Genomic DNA, 19,862 nt, shown 5'->3' with positions numbered 1-19,862 from the left:
ACTGTGGCGTTCCACAGGGCTCGGCTTTGAGCCCACTTTTATTTAATGTCTACCTGGCTCCACTCTTTACGCTGATCGCCAATTGGGGGATCAAGGCAATCTCATACGCCGACGATACCCAATTGGTGTTCCCATACTCAGAAGTATCAGAGGCATCCTTCTCAAATTTTAAGGGGTGCCTACAAGACGTAGCCTGCTGGATGAACACCAATAAATTAAAACTCAACACTAGTAAAACTGAGATGATCTTCTTTGGCAGAGACCCCCCCCCCCCCACCATCTGACTTATGGTGGCCGGCAGAGATGGGTATAGCTCCCTCGCCTAGCCATTCTGCAAGAAATCTAGGTGTGCGGTGGGATGATAAGTTGTCCTTTGTTTCACACATACAGCAAGTTGCTGGCTGCTGTATGAGCAAGTTGAGGAATCTACGTCAGATTCTTCGACTTCTACCAGTCAGCTGCCGAAAAACCGTAGTCCACGCCACAGTCACATCCAGGCTGGATTACGCCAACGGTCTGTATTTGGGCCTACCAAAGTACCTTATACAGCAACTACAACTGGTTCAAAATGCGGCTGCGAGACTTTTAATGAGGATTCCGTTCAAGCACTCAGTCTCTCCGTACCTCCTCTCCCTTCACTGGTTACCAGTTGCTAGTAGAATAAAATTCAAAGCACTTACTCTGGCCTTCAGATCCTTATATGGAAACTGCCCAAATTACCTGAAAGTTCGACTTCCAAGGTATTCCCAATCTCGTTCGCTCAGATCCAACAACCATGTGCGTCTGACAGCCCCTAGAGTAAAAAGAGCCCGGCTGGGCGGACGAACCTTCTCGGCCAATGTGGCCAATCTATGGAACTCACTACCCATCACCCTCCAACAGGCCCCATCTGAAGCCTGTTTTAAACACCTGCTGAAAACCTGGCTGTTTACCCAGTCTCGCTAAATGTTACCCTCTCCAGCCTCCATGGTCTGATACACTTGTTCTCTCAGCGCCGGGACACCTCCTCGTGAGGTAGCTGTTCGCGCTATACAAAATTCTGTATTATTATAACTTGGTTAGATTTGTTCGCCTCGGAAGAGAACGTATAATGTCGGCAATACTGAGTTTCCAAGGAGGCTATTTCTCGTTTCTGCTTTTTGTTGCAAGTGGAACTCAAGCCTGTACGCATTTCCACCCCTACCACTCCTGCCCAGTGATTAGGCCCAAGTCATCCTTGTGGCTATGGACTGGGTGGGTAGAGTGTGGTATCTAGAGCTTCTGAAAATGAGCATTGATCCTCTGACCAGGCTGCTCCTTCGGGAGGATCTTCTGTCGCAGCAGCAGAGCAGGGTCCTCCATCCAAACCGGCCAACTCTGCGCCTCCATGTGTGGAGATTGAGCGGTGGCAGTAGATAGCATTTGACCTTACTCCCAAAATTTGTAACGTTATTTTGGCGGCCAGACAGCCCTCCACTAAGATGGTATACACTTGCTGCTGGCAGAAATGTGTTTTTTACTGTACAGAATGGTCTATTGACCTTCTTTCTCCTTCTCTTTCCACTGTTTCTATATTCATTCTGACCTTTGCCCAGCAGGGCTCTGCCTTGGGAACTCTCAAGGGTTACCTTTCTGCTCTGTCTGCTTTCTTGCGGCTGCCAGACCAGTCTTCTCTCTTTGTCTCCTATGATACATAGATTTCTAAAAAGGCTGGCTCCCTTGTTTCCACGCCCTTTGTTATGCCTCAGCCGGACCTTAATTTGTTTATTACCTACTTAAAGTGTGCTCACTTTGAGCCTTTGCATAACTGTCCCCTCTGGTTGTTGACCATCAAAACAGACTTTGAAGTGGCGATTACATCTGCCCAGAGGGTGAGTGAGTTGCAGGCGTTATCTTGATCGCCTCCCTATCTAATGTCTTTTCCAGACAAAGTGGTGCTTCGCACTCGGGCTTCCTTTTTACCAAAGGTCATGACCTCGTTCCATTTGGGTCAATCCATCACATTGCCCACCTTCTTTGCTCCCCAACATCTCTCTAAGGAGGAGCTTCCCAACCGACTTGACTGCACAAAAGGGTTCCCAGGATGACAACCAACTCTTTGTGGTGTACTTTGGAGCGAAGAAGGAAAGGGCAGTGCAGAAAAGAACCGTCTCTAGCTGGGTCATTTTCTCTGTTAAGATCTGTTATGCCCTGGCAAAGAAGCTGCCTCCTGAGGGATTAAGGAGCTATTTTCACCAGGGGAAAGGCTGCAACTTCGGACTTGGCTTGGGGTGTCCCAGTCCTGGACAGTTGTCGGGCAGCAATGTGGGCATCTTTGTACACGTTTGCAAAACACTACTACCTGGGAAGTCAGGTCCGCAGAGATGGGCATTTCGCCCACTCTGTTTTTAAGATATTGGTCGGCAGCCCACTGCTGGGACGGTATGGCTTGGGTATCTAATTCAAAGATAAGAAATATGCAGTTAGAAGTCTATGAGATGAACATGTTACTACCCTTCGGTAACGCATTATCTGTTAGAGACTATCTAGCTGCAGATTCAGTACAGCCTCACCCATGCCTCCCTGCATTGCAAACTAATTTTATAGGGCTAGGGTTACTCCCCCTTTCAGAGCCCAAGTTAGCACACGACTACATCAGTTACCTCATGGCTCTGTGCTTCTGGCATGGAAAGAACGAAAACTACTGACGTCCGTGCGCCTGGGTAGGACCTTTATAGGTACCGCAACATCATAACTGACGATGTCACGCGGACCCGAATGGAGCCACCCGACGGTGCGCACATGGAGTATTGCTCAGCAAAAATCTTCTGGATTCAGTCTGACGCCTGGGAAATTCAAAGGTAAGGAATCTGCAGCTAGATAGTCTCTATCAGATAATGCTTTACCGAAGGCAAGTAACTTGTTCATTAATTGTCAGAGTCTCACTGTATCTCATATTGTAGATAATAAAAAAAGTTTTTAAGGAGAAACCCTTTTATGAAAAGGGAGGGGTTAAGTACTATGAAACAAATGTAAAGATTCCCTTTTCATATGCTTTTGGTAAGGAGACTGCAGTCTCTAAGTCTCTATTTCAAATATTTGAATCATACATCAAATAGAGCCAATGAGAATGTATAAAATACTTGTTATAAAAATGAAAAAATTTCTGTTTTTTGATGTATGATTCAAATATTTGAAATAGATTTATCTTGCTGAAATTGTAAATTTGTCAATCCTTATACAGCCTCAGATACAACCTAGTGTTTCACCAACTATCTCTGACTTGGATCTCTTAGAGACTGCAGTCTCCTTACCAAAAACATATGAAAAGGGAATCTTTACATTTGTTTCATATGTCATATTGTAGAACCATCCAAAGGCACAATATTGGCAATGCTTAGATCCAGCTGAAGTTATTTAGGAACCTTCATTAGGTTAGGTGTTGAGGGCAATTACCTAGCATCTTTCTCTGTGAATACTCGAAGAGGTCATAGGCCCTTTAAGAGGAAAGGAAGAACTAGACTGAAAAAGCATTTTGGGGCAGTATGATGTGAAGAATTTCCCCTGTCTGCGGTGCACATAAAATGTCAAGCTAGAAAGATAAATGGTAAGGCACTGGCACTCTCCCTGTCGGAAAGGGCAATTTTTGTTTTTTTTTAGTGGTTGACACCTTGCACCGTTTGCCAATTTAATTTTGTACATTTTATTTTTATAGTTTTAGATTTCTTACGAGATCAACAATTATACATACTGCTATCACTTTAAAAAAAATCTATACACATTAAAAAAGGTCATTTTAGAACATGAATAAAATAGAATTTATAAATTTGTACAGTTTACGACAAATTTATTTGGTGGGGATTTAAAAAAAGCAATCTGATTAGTAATGGAGGCGAGGTTATATCTAAAAACAGATTCTATAAAACGATTTCTAGCCTCCACTACCTCCTTATTGGAACATAAACTTAAAACCTGTATTAAATCCTGAGTTCCATTATAGCATTCATCGCAAACCCCACTTTCTTAATCTTGGTTACTCCAACTTCTTGTATGAGCTTTTAGAGGGAGTATACCTAAACGCAGCATGATATTACATCTCCTGATTCTCTGCTGTAAAGTAAATCTTTCTTATTTTTGAGAGCGCTTAAACTGGATAGTAGAGGTGAGAGCTTTATAATGAGTTTTTTTGTTTTTGTTTATTGATTTTATAGTATAACAACCATGAAGTACATCATTATTTTCATGTTTACAGAAAAAATTTATTATTTGGATACATCACAGCAACAATTCAGTAGTGATAGCGAAACACAGACTATGGCTGAAACAAACAGTGTGTGAATTGATGTCATACAGAACGTCATTAGTCTTCTTTTCTAGTCATCATATACGCAGTGAATGGACTCCAAATTTCACGCGGCCTTGATGTGCTGGGTAGTTCTTCAGCATAACATGTAAGTTGGTCACGACAATATGCTATATCTTTCAACAAAGGTTCATGCGTGGGTGCAGGTCCGCCACCCCAGTGAATAGAGACTACGTTTCGCCAAGAGTAAAGCTATGGCCACCAGTTTGTGTTGTACAGCTCTTATTTTGAGCCGGTGCCTAATAAACATACTTTCATATTACATTCTATCTGTTCCCTCACCATTTCTGTCAGTATACCTGTAACCTTTTTCCAAAATTCATGCACCTTTGGACAACTCCATGCCAATATAATGAGAAAGTTGAAAGCAATGCGCCTTATCAAGCTCGTAACTTAATCGGAGAGTCCTATTTTTCAAGAAATGCTTCAGGTGTGGTGGGGATAAGGATTGAAGGATGGTGTCATTACATTGAAAATACTCTAAGGCTGCCTTGAGATTTGTTAGAAAGGTATCATGGTTTTTCCCTGACTTAGAAGTTTCATATTTCAATAAGGCCTTTAAAGAGCCTTCCTCTGCATGAGGTAGTATGACAGCCTATGTTATTATACTGGCAAGAGCTATTGAGCATGCACTTGCTATGGCGAGTTCTAAGCGCAGGATCTGTACTGGAACAGCCTCGCTCAATAGGATTAGTTGCTGTAGTAATTTGCCTTAAGCATTATTCAGAACACTCCCATCTAGCTATGGAGGTATAATGTTTGCCCTATAAACTTCTAAAAGAGCTTGAAAGTGCCTGTTGCCTGAGTAAGAATAAAATGTCCTTAATGCATTTGTATGTGCCACTGCTTTTTGATTCATCCAAAGTAGGTGGGAGTGAACTTCTAGGGTTTGCGAAAAGACCCTCTCGAGGTAGGTATATGCTTTTGCCACCTCAATTGTTGTATTGCCTAATTTCCATTCATATTGGATATGGTGTTTCCTACCCCTAAATGGGACTATATTGGTCTTAGAAATGTTCACCTTTATGTGGTTTGTTTGAGTATTTTGTGAGGGCATCTATATTTTTCTGTAAGGCCAATGGGGTATATTTTCTAAAGCTACTTTAGGAGGGAATTGTTTACTTTCTGAAAAATCTCTGGTAAATCGCTTATATCGAGTAAGAACAGGAGGGTAGCTAGTGGACAACCATGCTTTAGACCATTCTGATTGGAGATCTTATGAGTCAGGCCTTTGTCACCTCCCATCTGAACTTTACACCATGTTTACATATGTAAGGCTATGATTAGCCTCAAAAGTGAGACCGGCATCCCTATTTCCTTTGGTTTCCTCCCGAGCGACGGTCTCTACACCTATCAAAAGCTGTTGAGAAATCGACAAATAGGCTATATATTACTTGAGATTTAGATAGAACATCCTTAGCAATTATTGACTGTGGTATACCTATGTCATCAATTAAAGAATGATTGGGCTGAAAGTCTGCTTGAAACTTCAGAATAATGCCCTTGGAGAAAGCCCATTCTCTTAGATGCTCAAAAATGCTTGCAGCAAATATTTTCCCTGTGGCATCCAAAAGTGTGATTTACAGATAGTTCCCTGGGTTAGATTGGCAGCCCTTTTTCAGTATTGGAATAATGATACTCCCATTCCATGGATAAGCAAATTGAGCAGTGGCATAAACGTTTCAGAAAAGGGGTGCCAGAAACGCGCCCCACTTCAACAGATCACTTTGCAAGACTTTTATTGGTATCTTGTCCGGACCATGACTGCTGAAGTTTTCGCCTTCTTGATATAGAGCTCAATTTGTTTTCCTGAGGGAGCGGATATAGATTGTCAGTCTCATCAACAGAACTCAAATCGGATATTTTTCTAAAATGGGAGTGCTCTATAGTCGATTTATGGAGTTCTATAAGGTAGCTTTCCCACTAGCTTAGCTTAGCACCCCTGCTTTCAGTCTTTTCTTATGTTTTGCAACCTGACTCCTGTATATACTTTCTTAGTTGCAGCCAGTTCCTATGAGCCTCGCAATTTACAGGCTGCAGAAAGAGAAAATGGTACCTACCACCCTTTATCCTCCCTGAATAGTCAAAACTATGCTGCATTCGTGCTCTGAAGTGAGAAGTGCAGGACATTTAGTAGGCAGGCAGTTCATCTGCAAAATGGGTACAGTGTGAATTATCGACATACATTCATAAGATATTACTCCAAGTAAGCCAGGTTACGAGGTCATTCAATCCCCTTTGTTCAACTAATATGGAACCATCCAGGACTTGGCCTTCATTAACACCTTGCCTGCGGCAGGAATTCCAGCCCGGTGCTGGACATTCCAATCGCGGGCGTGGTCGTGACGGAACCCAGCCGTCATGCGCACAGGCCACCCGTGGCTCATGGCGGCTGGGTTCCGTCATGAACATCGAAGGGGTTAACAGTCTAGAAATTATTAAAGAAAGCTTGTATCTTACATGCTTTCTTTAATAATTTCTTAGATGCTCACAGGCTCTGCTTGGTTCAAAGTCTGTTCCTCGCACTACCATAATTTTAGATAGTGTTGATTGCCCGCATGTTTGAAAAACGTACTTCGATTTTTCTGAACTGAAACTTCCTTGCCTCCAAGAAGGCCTAGTGAAACTCTTCTGTTGACATTCTTTAACATCAATATTAATGTATTGCATGTATAAAGGCTTCTCGTATCTGTATAATTCCCACAAAGCTTTATGTTCGATCTCTGGAGATATATATAAAACTCAGCTTCTTCTAGTCATTCCTTATAAATTCTTTAATTACAATTTTTAAAAGGTTATTATTGCTTGTTTCACTTTTTTCTGTAACCATTTGAGTTTGAGGCTGCTATGGGACAATTGCAAATAAGTGGGAGAGGATGTGGTGATACTCTGAAAGAAGCCGAATTCAGAACTGGGAAACCAGGTTTGAGAGTATGTGTCAACTCGCTGTCCTGTGGTTCTGGGCAGATCACTTAATAATCTCCTGCCTTAAAAACAAGCATTTACAATGCAACGGTCTCGCCTTTGCAAAAGTTAGAGCTATTGGCATTGTAAATGACAAAATGGTTATTTCTGTTTTGGAAACAGATAAATAAATGGCATTGTCATTTACAATGCCAATAGCTTAATCTCTTGCAAATGCCACAAACTAACACACACGCACGCACGAACGCGCACACGCACACACAGAGAGCCACACACGCACACACAGAGAGCCACACACGCACACACAGAGAGCCACACACACACACACACACGCAGAGAGCCACACACACACACACAGAGAGCCACACACACACACGCAGAGAGCCACACACACACACACACAGAGCCACACACACACACCAGTCATGTAGCACAGCATTGATTGGCGTCTTAGGTTTATCACACTGTAGTAATGCGCTTTACAATTGTTTATTTATTGATGTATTTATGTATTTTTATATAGCGCAAACTTAAAAGTGACTTCATTTCAGATTATATACATAGAACAGCGTAAATCGTGTGGCACCTGATGGGCTATGGAGGAGTTGTTGGATAATATGCCTCTTAAAGTGGTGGTTGCTTGTTAATATGGCTTATGATGGCGGGGGTGTGGGTGGGACGCAAGCGTGTAGTGTTGAATTGTTTCTAGCGGGGTTAGGTTATCTATCCTGAGTAGAGGTGCTATCTTCGTTTTTTTAAATTATTATTTTATTTTTTATTTTGGTGTGTGTGTGTTTTTTTAAGTTGGTCGGCGTTCAGTTCAGCTTCAAAGGGGCTTGATAACACTGAGGAAGCTACTGCTTCAGCATCACCCCCTTACTCTGCTGGAAAAAGCTGAAAATAAAAAAAGTGAAAATTTCCGAAGATCAAACTTGTCACCATGTGACCCACAAGGATTGCAAATCACCCTTGCCGTCGGAGTCTGCCTTCAATCGCTCCTAAGACACAGTCTATGCATATTGATTCGCCCTTTACTTTTTCGTGGTGCTTTTTGTCTTACGCATTTAACAATCCATATCTCCGATTCCTATCATCTGTTTTTGTATAATTTCGCTCAATACGTTTTTTTTACGATTTGTTCTATTTATTTTGTAAATTGTATTATATGTTCTTAATTTTAATCCTGTGATATACTGCATGAACCTATTCTACATTTATCCAGAGAATAGCCTATTGGTTGTGCAGTAGCTAGAACTTTAGAAAAGTTTACACATCGAACAGTATTGCCCTAAAATTGTGTTTTAGTAAATTAATAGCGTATTTTCTTAAAAAGTTATAAACCAAATAAACAAATTGAATAATGGAAATAAAAATATAATTCTATATTCTGGTGGTCCTCTTGATTTCATATGCACATAAGTTCGATCACACTAAAAAGTTGATTTAAAAGTTGATTTAAATTTTTTTAAACTAACGTTTGTTTTTCCCCCGTAAAGAAGAAATAAAAGGTCAACGTTCGCCAAAAATATGATACACAACCACATGTGGCTGACTTGTCGATTCTTCTCACACAAATATATTTTCACAACCATAGAAGCCCAGAAATCGGTTCTCATCATCCATACCTATACCCATTAAAGAAAACAACGTAATCCATAATAGCGCTCTGCTTGCCTGTTACGTGCTGTTTCAGCTCTTTCAACATGTGATAATGTTTGCTAAAATACGTATAACTCTTTTTATAAGCAAAAACCGATGCACACAAAACGTTCAAACTTTTCCATTAATTGCCTAAAAGCCTGTGGAAAATTCACTACCTATAATTTAATGAGAGTTCAAAAACAAATAAAAGAACATGTTTTTATGTGGCATTTGTCACTTCAGGTTAGCATAGTAAATGAGTATTACCTGACAGTTTACTTGTAAACTGCAGGATGATAAACGGCTGAGCTGCACCCATTTGGATTCAAACTTGTCAAAGTTTAACGCATCTACAGTACTCACTGGCATTCATATCGCGTGAATTTAGGTTGAACGCATTTAAATTACTTTAATTATATAACATGGGGATATAATAGAGCCTATCTCATGGCTGTTGTATGTGTCCATTATGTAGTTTAGTTGTACGTTTAAGTCTTATTCCTTGGGTGGCCGCAAAACGCTAAGAAAATAAAAACGAAATCATAGCTAACATATACACATTAACTACCAGCTTGCACATGCTTTATTCACTTTTTAAATATTTTTATACAACTTGAGTTTTTTATCTCTCATGTTTCTCTATTTTTCTTGAAGTAAGCATCCTTCCTTGTTGCACGGGACTGTTATGTACTGCATTATAAAAAAATAGCTGTCAGGCCATGTTGTGTTTATGTGTAATTGTATTTATATAGCGCATAAATCACCCGTAGGTCTCAGAGCCCTTGCAGAACCTCAATTAGGGACAGTGGTCAGATAATTAGAAAAGCCGGGTTTTTAGGTTTCTTCGGAATCTCATATGGTTTGGTTCAGCCCTAATATATTGGGGCAGGTTGTTCCAGGTTTCAGGGGCTATTTTGGAGAAGGCCATGTCCACATTTCTGGCTGTGCGGACTCTGGGAATAGTTAGCAACACCTTGCTGGAGGATCTCAGCTTTCTGACCGGACAGTGGTTCTTAAGTTTTTTTTCTAGGTATTTTGGTCCTTGTCCATTGATGGTTTTATGGACTAGGCAGCATAACTGCCTTTGCATTTGTGCTTTGCTTGTAGTGCACCACACAAGATCGTGTCCGAAGTAGCTGCTGGGTCAGCAGACTATTTGGCTGTGAATACTATCACAGAAATCCACGTACACGTAGCTATCAATGGTGCAGAGGCACCGGGCATAGTGGTGAGGGGAGCCAGCATTCCTTGTACTGTCTTCAGTTTAACTTTCGCCCAGTGTGTGTCTTTTTAAAAGTCACGCTCCTGGGAGCCGCATCTGAAATTGGAGGAGGAAGGGTGCTTTATAGGGTGAAATTAAAGGATATGTCTAAAAGAAATAAAACGAGAAATATGGTTGGAGGGTTACATATGAAAAGAAGGAAGTGAGAAAAGATATGAACAGCAAATATTATGTAAAGAAGGATAGGAGGGGACAGGAGAAAGAAGATATGAAACCGAAGTGGAAAGAAGTTGCGAGTGGAGAGAGAAAGAGAGGGTAAAAGTTAAGAAGATTGAGCAGAAAATAAAGGGAAAAACACGAGCTAGGGAGAAGAGGCTAAATGAGACATGGAGGAGAGGGAGGATGGGGGGAAAATAGAACGTGTAAGTAAACAGGAGGGCAAGTAATATGTTACAGGAGGGTGAAGGAAGTATGGTCAGTGAGAAAGGAAATGAGAAACAAAGGGATATGGAGGAGAAAAAGGAGCAGAAATAGATGAAGGGTATAGACAAAAGGTAAGGAGAGCAAATGTAGAGTGAGGAAGAGAAGGGTTTTATGTAGCTAGCAAAGAGAGGAAACTAGAGAGGAAAGGGTGGAAAGAAGGGTGAAGGGGAGCAAGGAGAGCAGATTTAAGTATAGTGGAGGAAAGAGATAAGGATAAAGGACAGGTGGACGAAGAGAGGCATTGAAAAGAATAACAAGGAAAAGGCCTTAAAGGAAGAGGGAGATCGGAGAAGAGTGGGATGAAGATAGGGAGGGTAGAGGAAAGACGGGTGAGTGATAACCTCAAAGAGCCATAAGCAGTGGCATAGCTATCAGTAGTACAGCAGGTGTAGTAGCACCAGTGCCCAGGGCATGCAAGGGGCTCACTGCATTCCAAATATGGACGTCGTCTGATACCGACCTAGGCTACGAGGGGGCATTTCGTTTCTTATTTGCAGTAGGACCTAGAACACCTTTGCTTGCTGTTACAGAAATTCATATAGAAAACAATATGGATGAACAGCTTGATTGACCGACCAATCTACTTGTTTAGGGGACTGGCATCATCGAGTAACCGAGCTCGAGAAGACAGCTGGTTAAAATCCCTCTTCGTCCGTAAAGTCGATCCACGAAAAGATGCCCACTCCAATCTTCTGGCCAAAAGAGAGACGAGTAGTCTGTACAAAATACAGTGTAAGTATCAAACTGACTCTTTTGAAGTAATTTCTGTTTGTTTGTGCTAAACTGACAGATGAATGTTTGCTTTTCAGTTCATAACGTGAAGCCAGAATACCTGGAAGCCTACAACAAGCTGTGGTAAGTGTGGTTTCTAAATTATGGTTTTAGAGTGTCAGTTGAGTATCATAGCCACAAGTATCCTGTTGTGGTCAGTGTTGGGTAATAGTGCATGTAGTTATCACGATTAGTGACTTTTTGGATTTTTCTGTCCAGCACATGTAGGCATCATGTACCTGAGGCTGTCCTCTGAAATTGGTAAATAACAAAGCCCAATTCTCGTACTTTAACTTGAGATATGTGTTAATTAATGGAGAGTGCATTGCAGTATATCAGCATTTTGCACATCGTAACGTGCATATATTGTTCGAAAACACATTTTCAATCCATTTAAAGTATTTATTGTACATGAAAAATGGAGAAAGAAAACATTTTGTTTTTAGTAAGATGTACAGTCTTTCTGTAAAATAAAGGCCATAGAAATTATATTTGAGAGTTCCATGCGACAAATAAAATTAAGTCATTTTTATGTGCTGTATCACCAGACGCCTCGATTGTTTTGTCAAAACCATTGTTGTAATATCCACTGCATTATTAGTGAAAAAGCGTTTTCAGCTCTCAGATTACACCTCTGTAGTAAAATGGAGAAATTACAGTAACGAACCAACTAGCAAGACATCCCCAAAAAAGTATTAGAGTAACAGCGAGTAGTTGACTTAATAGCAGAACTGACGACCAGCAATTTTGGATGAATATTTGATTTTATGTAGCACATAAAAAAGTATGAAGGAATGTTTTCTAAAAACAACTCTAATTTGAGAAAATTGTAACCTGCTTATGGCAGTATTGAGTTCAGAAAATCATTGTGCTCCCTTGTGTTAACTGGGGCTTGGCACCAGCACATTGCTTGTTTTCTGCTAGTAACCTTTTAATCCATTGAATGCCATGAGACAAGCACGCAATTGACTGCAGTTTGAGTGTCATGGGGGCAGGGGTCTTAGACGACCAACACCTCTGAATGATTATTGTAGGAATTTGTCAGACCATTTAATGAAGTTTGAGTATTGAAGAGATAGTACGTAAGTAGTGGATTTTCATTGGCTGAATTGCATAATCTCTTATTGAACAAACTTCCCCATTCATTGCTAAATTAATTTGATAAACATTTGGATAATTATGAAGGAGCCATTTTTAGGTTGGTCTGATTGGTAACTAGATTTAACAAAGGTGTTTTTTTTTTGTGTTCAAATATTTTTATTAGGAGCTACAAAGAGATACATCATTACAAGAAAGATCGGGTCCGATAAATTAAATACAGTACTGTAAGAAAATCATAAGAAAATGAAGTATAAAATTTGGTACTAGCACAGCAAATTGATTCCAGTAAAACAAGCACGTCCAGAAAAAACAAATAAGGTTCCACATATATTGAACAGAAGGCAGATAGCTGAGCATTGCGTCCAGAGGTATACGACAGTTTGTAAACATGACCTGAGGAAAAAATTGGCACCACCACTCAAGAGCAGAGGCAACATGAGTTATACATTTGCGTGAACCAACCCTATACACATAGGAAAGATATACATAACAGCTATGATATGAAGCGCTCAGAGTAGCATGAGACCAATTTTCAAGGAGGTTGGAATGAGTCAAAGTGTTCGTCTAGTGATGACCAAAGTTTCCTGAGTGGCGGTCTCCATGGGGTAGAAGTTAAGGATATGTTGTCCGCACCTCTTAAGTGGGAGACCCAATTCAACCAGTGGGGAAAAGAAGCTTTGTTCGTGCTTTTCCAGTTATTAAGTATGATTTTGACCCCAGCCGTCAGCAACAGGTCCAGTAGGGCTTTGTCATCATCATTGAGTGTGACAGCTTTGGCAAAACCTAGAACAAGCGTTGAAAATTCTCTTGGTAAGGTGATATGGAGGACTTTATTTATGAAACCAAAGATTCTGTCCCAATAAGAGGTAACACAGGGGCATTTGAAGATTAGGTGTTCCAGGTCACCTCCCTCACCCGTACAGTTCCAACACGTGTCGTCAGGTTTGATTTTATGTAAAAACAACCTCCTAGGCGTCCAGAAGGCTTTATGAAGGAGCCAGAACTTGGTCTGTGACAGAGTAGGGCAAATTTTGTGGTGAGTGGTGGACTCCCAAGTACTGGCCCAAATTGTGTCTGAGTTAGGTGTGGAGGAGAATGAGTCCCAGTAACGTTGGAGAGGTGCATTTAGCGTGGACGATTGTGGCCGCATTAGTTAGGTGTTTTTTAATGTGTTGTAGATTATTATTGTTGTTTCATAGACTACAGGGAAATAAACTCCTATGGGTCATTATAGAATTAATATGAATTGGATATTCACTCTAAATTAATATATCCATAGTAAAAAACGTTTTCACAACACTAAATAGATGGTGTTAATGAACTTCTTATTTGGTCCACAATTTCCATTTATTACCTTTCAGAATTAGATTACAGATATATTGTAATAGAATTAAACTAGAAGGCATTCTTCAAGAGAAAATTGTACATTTACAAGAACTTTGGAACTGAAAATAGAGGCCACTCTACTGCTTGTTTTTCCTGTATGATCAGGTCGCAAAATTTGTAACCCCTGCGGGACCAATGTATCCATCACATGAAGGGAATGCCTATGAACAGGCCATGTTCCTGTCAAGAATGACCAGTTCAGCTCCTGTCTAAGGTGCTAATGTTCAAGTCGCATCTGAGACTGCTGAATGAATGTTAAGACTAATACATTTAAAATCACAAAATATTCAGTTGTAACTTTTTCCTGAAAAAAGCGACAAATCATTTGCAAATGTAAGAAACTGGCAAATAAAAATATTTGGCATGCCCTCTGCTGTGTGTTCAGGTGAGCTCCGCTCATCTTGGTTTGTCAAGAACGGCCCTTTATTGTCTTCAGATACTGCAACCGCCCAGGTCGAATTAATGATATTGGATGGTATTTAGAAACTGTGTAGTATGCCATGTCAAGGAGTATCCTTTTAGACTTTTCATTGTCCAAAAACCTTTTCTATTTATGACTTTCTTGTTTAGTTTAGATTTATGCAAAATTCTGTCCAATGCAACTTCAAACACCTCTTGCCTTGAGAAAACGTCACTTTTTTGTGGGCGGGGTGGGAGTCATTGATTCCATGCTGCCATAGCAAAGCCTAACCTTTCTCTCCATCCTTCAAAAGGCACTCAGCCCTTACAGGAATGATCACACCTATTTTTGTTTGTTCTTCTCCCACTACCTAGAGTACCATTTCCTAAATGTGCCATTTGCACCAGTGCTTTAGGGTGCATTGATTCACCCTTGTGCGTACTTGCCTAAAGAACAGACTGGACGTTGTCTTTGTAGAGGAAGTGTTCCTATGATCCAAATGTCCATGCCATTTTTTATACCCATAGCACAAGCAGAAGTTGTTTTTATTATGACATGTGATTATAGCCTGTGCAAAGACCTCGCTTGTGTGAATGGAAGACATTGGATCAAACCTTACCTCATAGAATGTGACCAAACCAATAGCGTAAATCCTGAGATCGTGCACAAATGGTAGGCACTAATAAAGAGAAACTGAATTCTATCAGCATCCATCTTTTTTGAGGAACAATTACTATTTATTAATGAAAACACACACCCACTCCCACACCCCCTCCCCTCTCTCCCCCTCTGCCCCTTCCACTGACACACAAACCCTCTGTTAAAGTGGGGTCTTTGTGAAAATAATGGCACCCAACTGCTTGTAGTGTGCTATTCCACCACTGCAGACAATTTCCCCAGTGACAAGTTTAAAAAAAATAATTTTCCCGTTGGTACCAGGCATTATATTTTTGTGTTTAGGTTTAACGTTTAAAAAAACTTTGCATACAACACAAAGCTGTGTTTGCATGTTGTATAGTTCTGGTAAATCTTTGCCTTTACCTCTGAATCACTCTTCCCAAAATCGTCCACAAATCACAGGTGTTCACCTAATATTCTTATATGCTATTTGTATCAACACACTTGCATTCAGCGCGTCATACCTCTACAATCTAATCTGCGTTCACAATCATATCTGTTATAATTTTTTTTTAAATAGCTCACAAAGAGCAGAGACCTGAACCCCAGAAAATTCTGTACAATAAACTTACATCATTATGACTTTGACTTTTATAAAAGAATAATCGAGGAAAAATGGAACGCAATACAGATGAAAAAAACAGATCAACAGAGAAACTATAACATAACAAACCTGCCCCCCCCCCCCCATCTCACTATCCTCTCACCTCGATACGCATATCGTTAGGAAATGCAGCCGCCTCGTTGACTCCAGCACTCTATTACACCTAAAACTGCATCTTGCATCAACCGAAATAAGATTATACTGGGTCATGGGGCCCTGCCGTAGAGTCTGGCTCCAACTGCAGGCCTGGCTAGTCCGCCCATCTCTTTCAAATTTTAAAATGTTTGTGCAGACACCCCCTTGCCGCAAAAATGGGGACCTCCAAGCCCATGCAAAAATCCAGCCCATTCTGGTAGATTTTAGAAATCTTATGGTCTTGGAGATCTCCCATAAATACCTTCGCCTCAATTGGGCTAAACTCAGAAAGCGTCTCTAACCCCACCAAGCTAGGGGAGAGAGCATGGCGGAACTGAAGATATCTATAAAATTCAGTTTTCTGCATTTGAAAGTCCCTCTGCAGATCTTGAAAAGATTTCAAGACCGATCCTCGCTTAACATCCCCCAGGGTAGAATGTCTGTTATAATTTTAAAGTAAAGGAGCTCCTTTCCAATGTGGCCATAAATGTCCCAATACCAGCTCCCCTAAGGAGCATAAAGTTATGCAATATTAGGCTTGCGTTCCAAATTCAGATACCATGGTCGTGCTAGAAACAAGGTAACCTAAATTAACTGGTATCTCATTCATTAAAGTGACATTCAGGATATGTCCCTTCTTAAAACATTCAAAGCCCATAAAGGCACAACATCTACTTTGCTTCGCCCTTATTTCCGATCACTAAGATGGCTGTTTTGCATATTATGTTTGAGAAAGTTATGAATCGTGTACCAGGCCTCAGTAATTTATACGCAAACCTCAGACTGTCCACATAAACAATACAAAGAAAAAAAAAAGTAGTCAAACATCCAGTTCAAGATATACTAATTTATCTCTACTGATGCCTTTTTTCGAAATGCTGATTTGACATTGATAACACCTTAGAATTCAGTTTCTTTGTATAATTTTAAGCAATATTGAGGCCTAGGCTATTGGTTGTGACACTTATGAATTTGTTGGTATTTATCTTTTTGAGCAAGGTTCGGCTCAGGCATTTCTGAACAATAACCATTCTTCATATTCTACCACCGTGCATTTCATTGAAAGGTTGCAAAATCTTATTTGGCTTGTACCAGTCAATGTCTGACTTTGCATCCCACAAAACCTTGGACAGTGGTACAAACCATAGGACTGGGATTTTAGTAATCAGCTTGGATATGGTAATCCATACAGATAAGTGATCCATTTTTGGAGGAGAAATGGTGGCATAGCTTGCAAGTCCATTCCAGTGACTCTTCAATCCTCTCCTGAAATACAGAAGGTGAAGTGTGAGTACTTTGTCACAACCCCCACCTGCTATCTGGTCTCTTTACAGTTTTATAGCTCCTTCTGCCTCCCTTCTCAAATCTTCCATTTGGTCAACTTAGCCTCTCATGTCCTTCGTTTTCCCACAACACAGCTTACTAAGACTGACGTCAGGAAGTCCCTCTTAGAGAACGGCGTCTGCATGTCCTGTGATGTTTACTCTTTCCCATCTCCTTAAAGGCTTGCGAAGGCTCACACTCACACGCTAGCTGATTTACACAGAAAGACTTTTCTCCTCTTGATATGCACCCACTCCCTGCTTCACCATCGAGACTTCTCTTCTGGTGCCATCAGCTCTCCCTTGATCATTCTGCAAGCGACACTGACCTATGCCCCCTGTTCTACAGAAGTACAGTGCCAGCAGACCCTATCCATCTGAGGCCCTTCTAGTAATTCTAGTAATTCATCTGCTCTGCATTCCTTGTGATGGCCACTTTAGCAAGTTCACATCCAACAACGTATCTGGCTTGTGTAGGCTGCCATCTTTCGAAGCAGCAAAGTCAAGAGAATAGTGTACTCTTACATTCACATCCTGTAGTCTTAAATCAATTGGCTGTAGCAGGTTCTGCCAGCATTATGTACTCAGGATGCCTTTAAGTGTTCCACATGTTGTGCTTGATTAGCTAAATACCAATTCAAATTCCTCACCCACACTTTCAAGACTCTACAAAACACTGGCTCAGCATACATCTGCAATCTAATCTGCGTTCACAAACCTTCCAGACACCTCCGCTGGTCCGGACAACTATTTGCACACATCCCAAGTATACTGAAAACCATATCATACGGCCGAGCCTTCTCCAACATTGCTCCTACAGCATGGAACAACCCTTTGTTACACATAAGAGCCTCCTCCTTAAATCTTGTATTCTGCAAGAAGCTCAAGGCCTGACATTTCGTAAAAGTCCCACTAGGCCAAAGGTTTGGCTATAGTGACACATACTCAGTGCCAGGATACCCTCCTGGGTGATAGTGCACTCTCCAAATCTGCATACCATAACAACGCAGATATGCTACTTATTCTCCTATTAAATTGACATTACATACTCAGCTAATTATGATCACAAGCACAACTTTTTTTCGTTATGAATTGAATTTTTGTGTAGAACACTTTACTGTTTTGGGCTTCATTTCAAGGTGCCTAGGTATGGGTAGTTTTTTAAGAGTTATGTTTTTAATTCAATTGTGAACATATATAGAACAACAGTTGATGATTGTGTGGCTTTGCTTACTTTTAAGCATTTATGTACCACATTTTTCATCACAAGCTTTTGTGATGGTAAGCTCTGCCAAATAATTGATCTTAAATGGTAAGTTCATTATTTCGGTTTGCCCCCCAGAGTAGACTATGTTGGTTCCATGACTCCTTAGTGCTCCTGGCTGTTGGAGGTCCACTGTTTATTAAACTGTGCTTAATAATTCTCATTGACCTAATTCCAAACCGTAGTCTTGTATGTTATTAGGGACACATGGCTGAAAGAGGTCTATCGAAATCTTTAACATTTGTCATTTTCCTCAATAAAGTAGCATTGTGACATGCTACTTGATTGACATAGATTGTATCTGCTTTATAACCTTGCTTGAACAATTGGATGAAAGGTTCAAGTCCGTCTTGAAACAAAAGTCACACATTAGACTGATTTCTTAATAATTTAGTTATTAGTGGCATTTGATGATTTATGGGCACCGAGAAGAATGCAATATAGTGTCAATATTCCTTGTTTTTAAGTGAAGAGGTGCTGCCAAAGATTCATGAAGAAAAAAACTACCCGTGCACTCTGGTGGGAACTTGGAACACGTGGTACGGAGAACAAGATCAGGCTGGTATGAGATAGCAGTATAACAGAATATAAATGTGCTAACTGTAACAGTGTTTGCTTGCCAGATATTTTCTTAAAACGCTTATCCACCTGTTAATAATCTTTGTGTGCCGAGTGATACTGTACATTTAAAACATGAGATCAGAGGTCAAACTTACTGCAAGTTTATGATGTCATGTATGTCTCACTTATTCTGTAAATTCCTAAATTACATAATAGATGCATTTAAATCTACATTTAGGATTATTGAAGTGTGATGCGACACAATCCTTATAAATGCACGGCTTATGTTTTTCTTTGCCTTCTATTTTAAAGTGACTCTTGCAGTGTTTCCTTTGGCATGTATATCACTACTATAATGCTTTTTACCGTTTTTTATTGATACATCAACCTACATCATATGCTGTGCGACTATCAAGCTCAAGTTTTATAATGGCAAAACAGTAGTTATGTGAGAATTTGCTTTTTCTGTAGGTATGCATAATTTAACTTATTTTTTTGTGTGTCGTAAATAGAAAATTTGTTGAATATTGTAAATGTCCGGTTAATTATACAGCTATTTCAGTCCCAGTGTTTTAACTGGTTGTAAAGGCTTGCAAGTGTGGTAGATAATTCAGAAAACACTTAAGGCCATTTTCATGAAAGTTGGAGTTTAACCTTAATGATAAATAATTCATGCCATTGTTTTATACAGGTTTAATCTACTGGTGCTTTGGAACACTACATTTGTCTTAGTGCTGAATAAACTTACATTACATTCTCATTATGGAATGTGGTGGTATCACCTGCAGAAAATAAAATAATAAAAACAAACGTCAAATCGTCCTGATCACCTATAACACTGAAGTACAAATCAAAAGTTAAAACATTTAATGTTAACATGACTTCACAGACTTGTTTGATTATAGCCAAATGATCTGGTTAATTCAAACTGAGTTACATACATGTTTGGTATCCATGTGGTTATTGCTTCGGGATGTAAACGATAATATAAGGAAAACATCAGTTCAAGACAAACATGGAACATCACCGACTGCTCCAGATCCTCATC

General features: G+C 40.2%; 1 protein-coding gene across 1 annotated transcript in view; it reads left to right on the top strand.

The window, feature by feature from the left end:
- The window catches only part of NIPSNAP2 (nipsnap homolog 2), a 102,527-nt gene that overhangs the window by 23,261 nt on the left and 59,404 nt on the right, over positions 1-19,862 (top strand). Inside the window, exons 2-4 of the mRNA XM_086954578.1 lie at positions 11,185-11,324; positions 11,402-11,447; positions 18,721-18,815. Coding sequence (XP_086810704.1) covers positions 11,185-11,324; positions 11,402-11,447; positions 18,721-18,815 — 281 coding nt within the window. The remainder of the gene's footprint in view (positions 1-11,184; positions 11,325-11,401; positions 11,448-18,720; positions 18,816-19,862) is intronic.

This window comes from Lissotriton vulgaris, chromosome 2_1 (assembly GCF_964263255.1).
Source record: "Lissotriton vulgaris chromosome 2_1, aLisVul1.2, whole genome shotgun sequence".
In the NCBI taxonomy this organism is placed as follows: domain Eukaryota; kingdom Metazoa; phylum Chordata; class Amphibia; order Caudata; family Salamandridae; genus Lissotriton; species Lissotriton vulgaris.
This window is presented reverse-complemented; position numbering and strand designations above follow the sequence as displayed.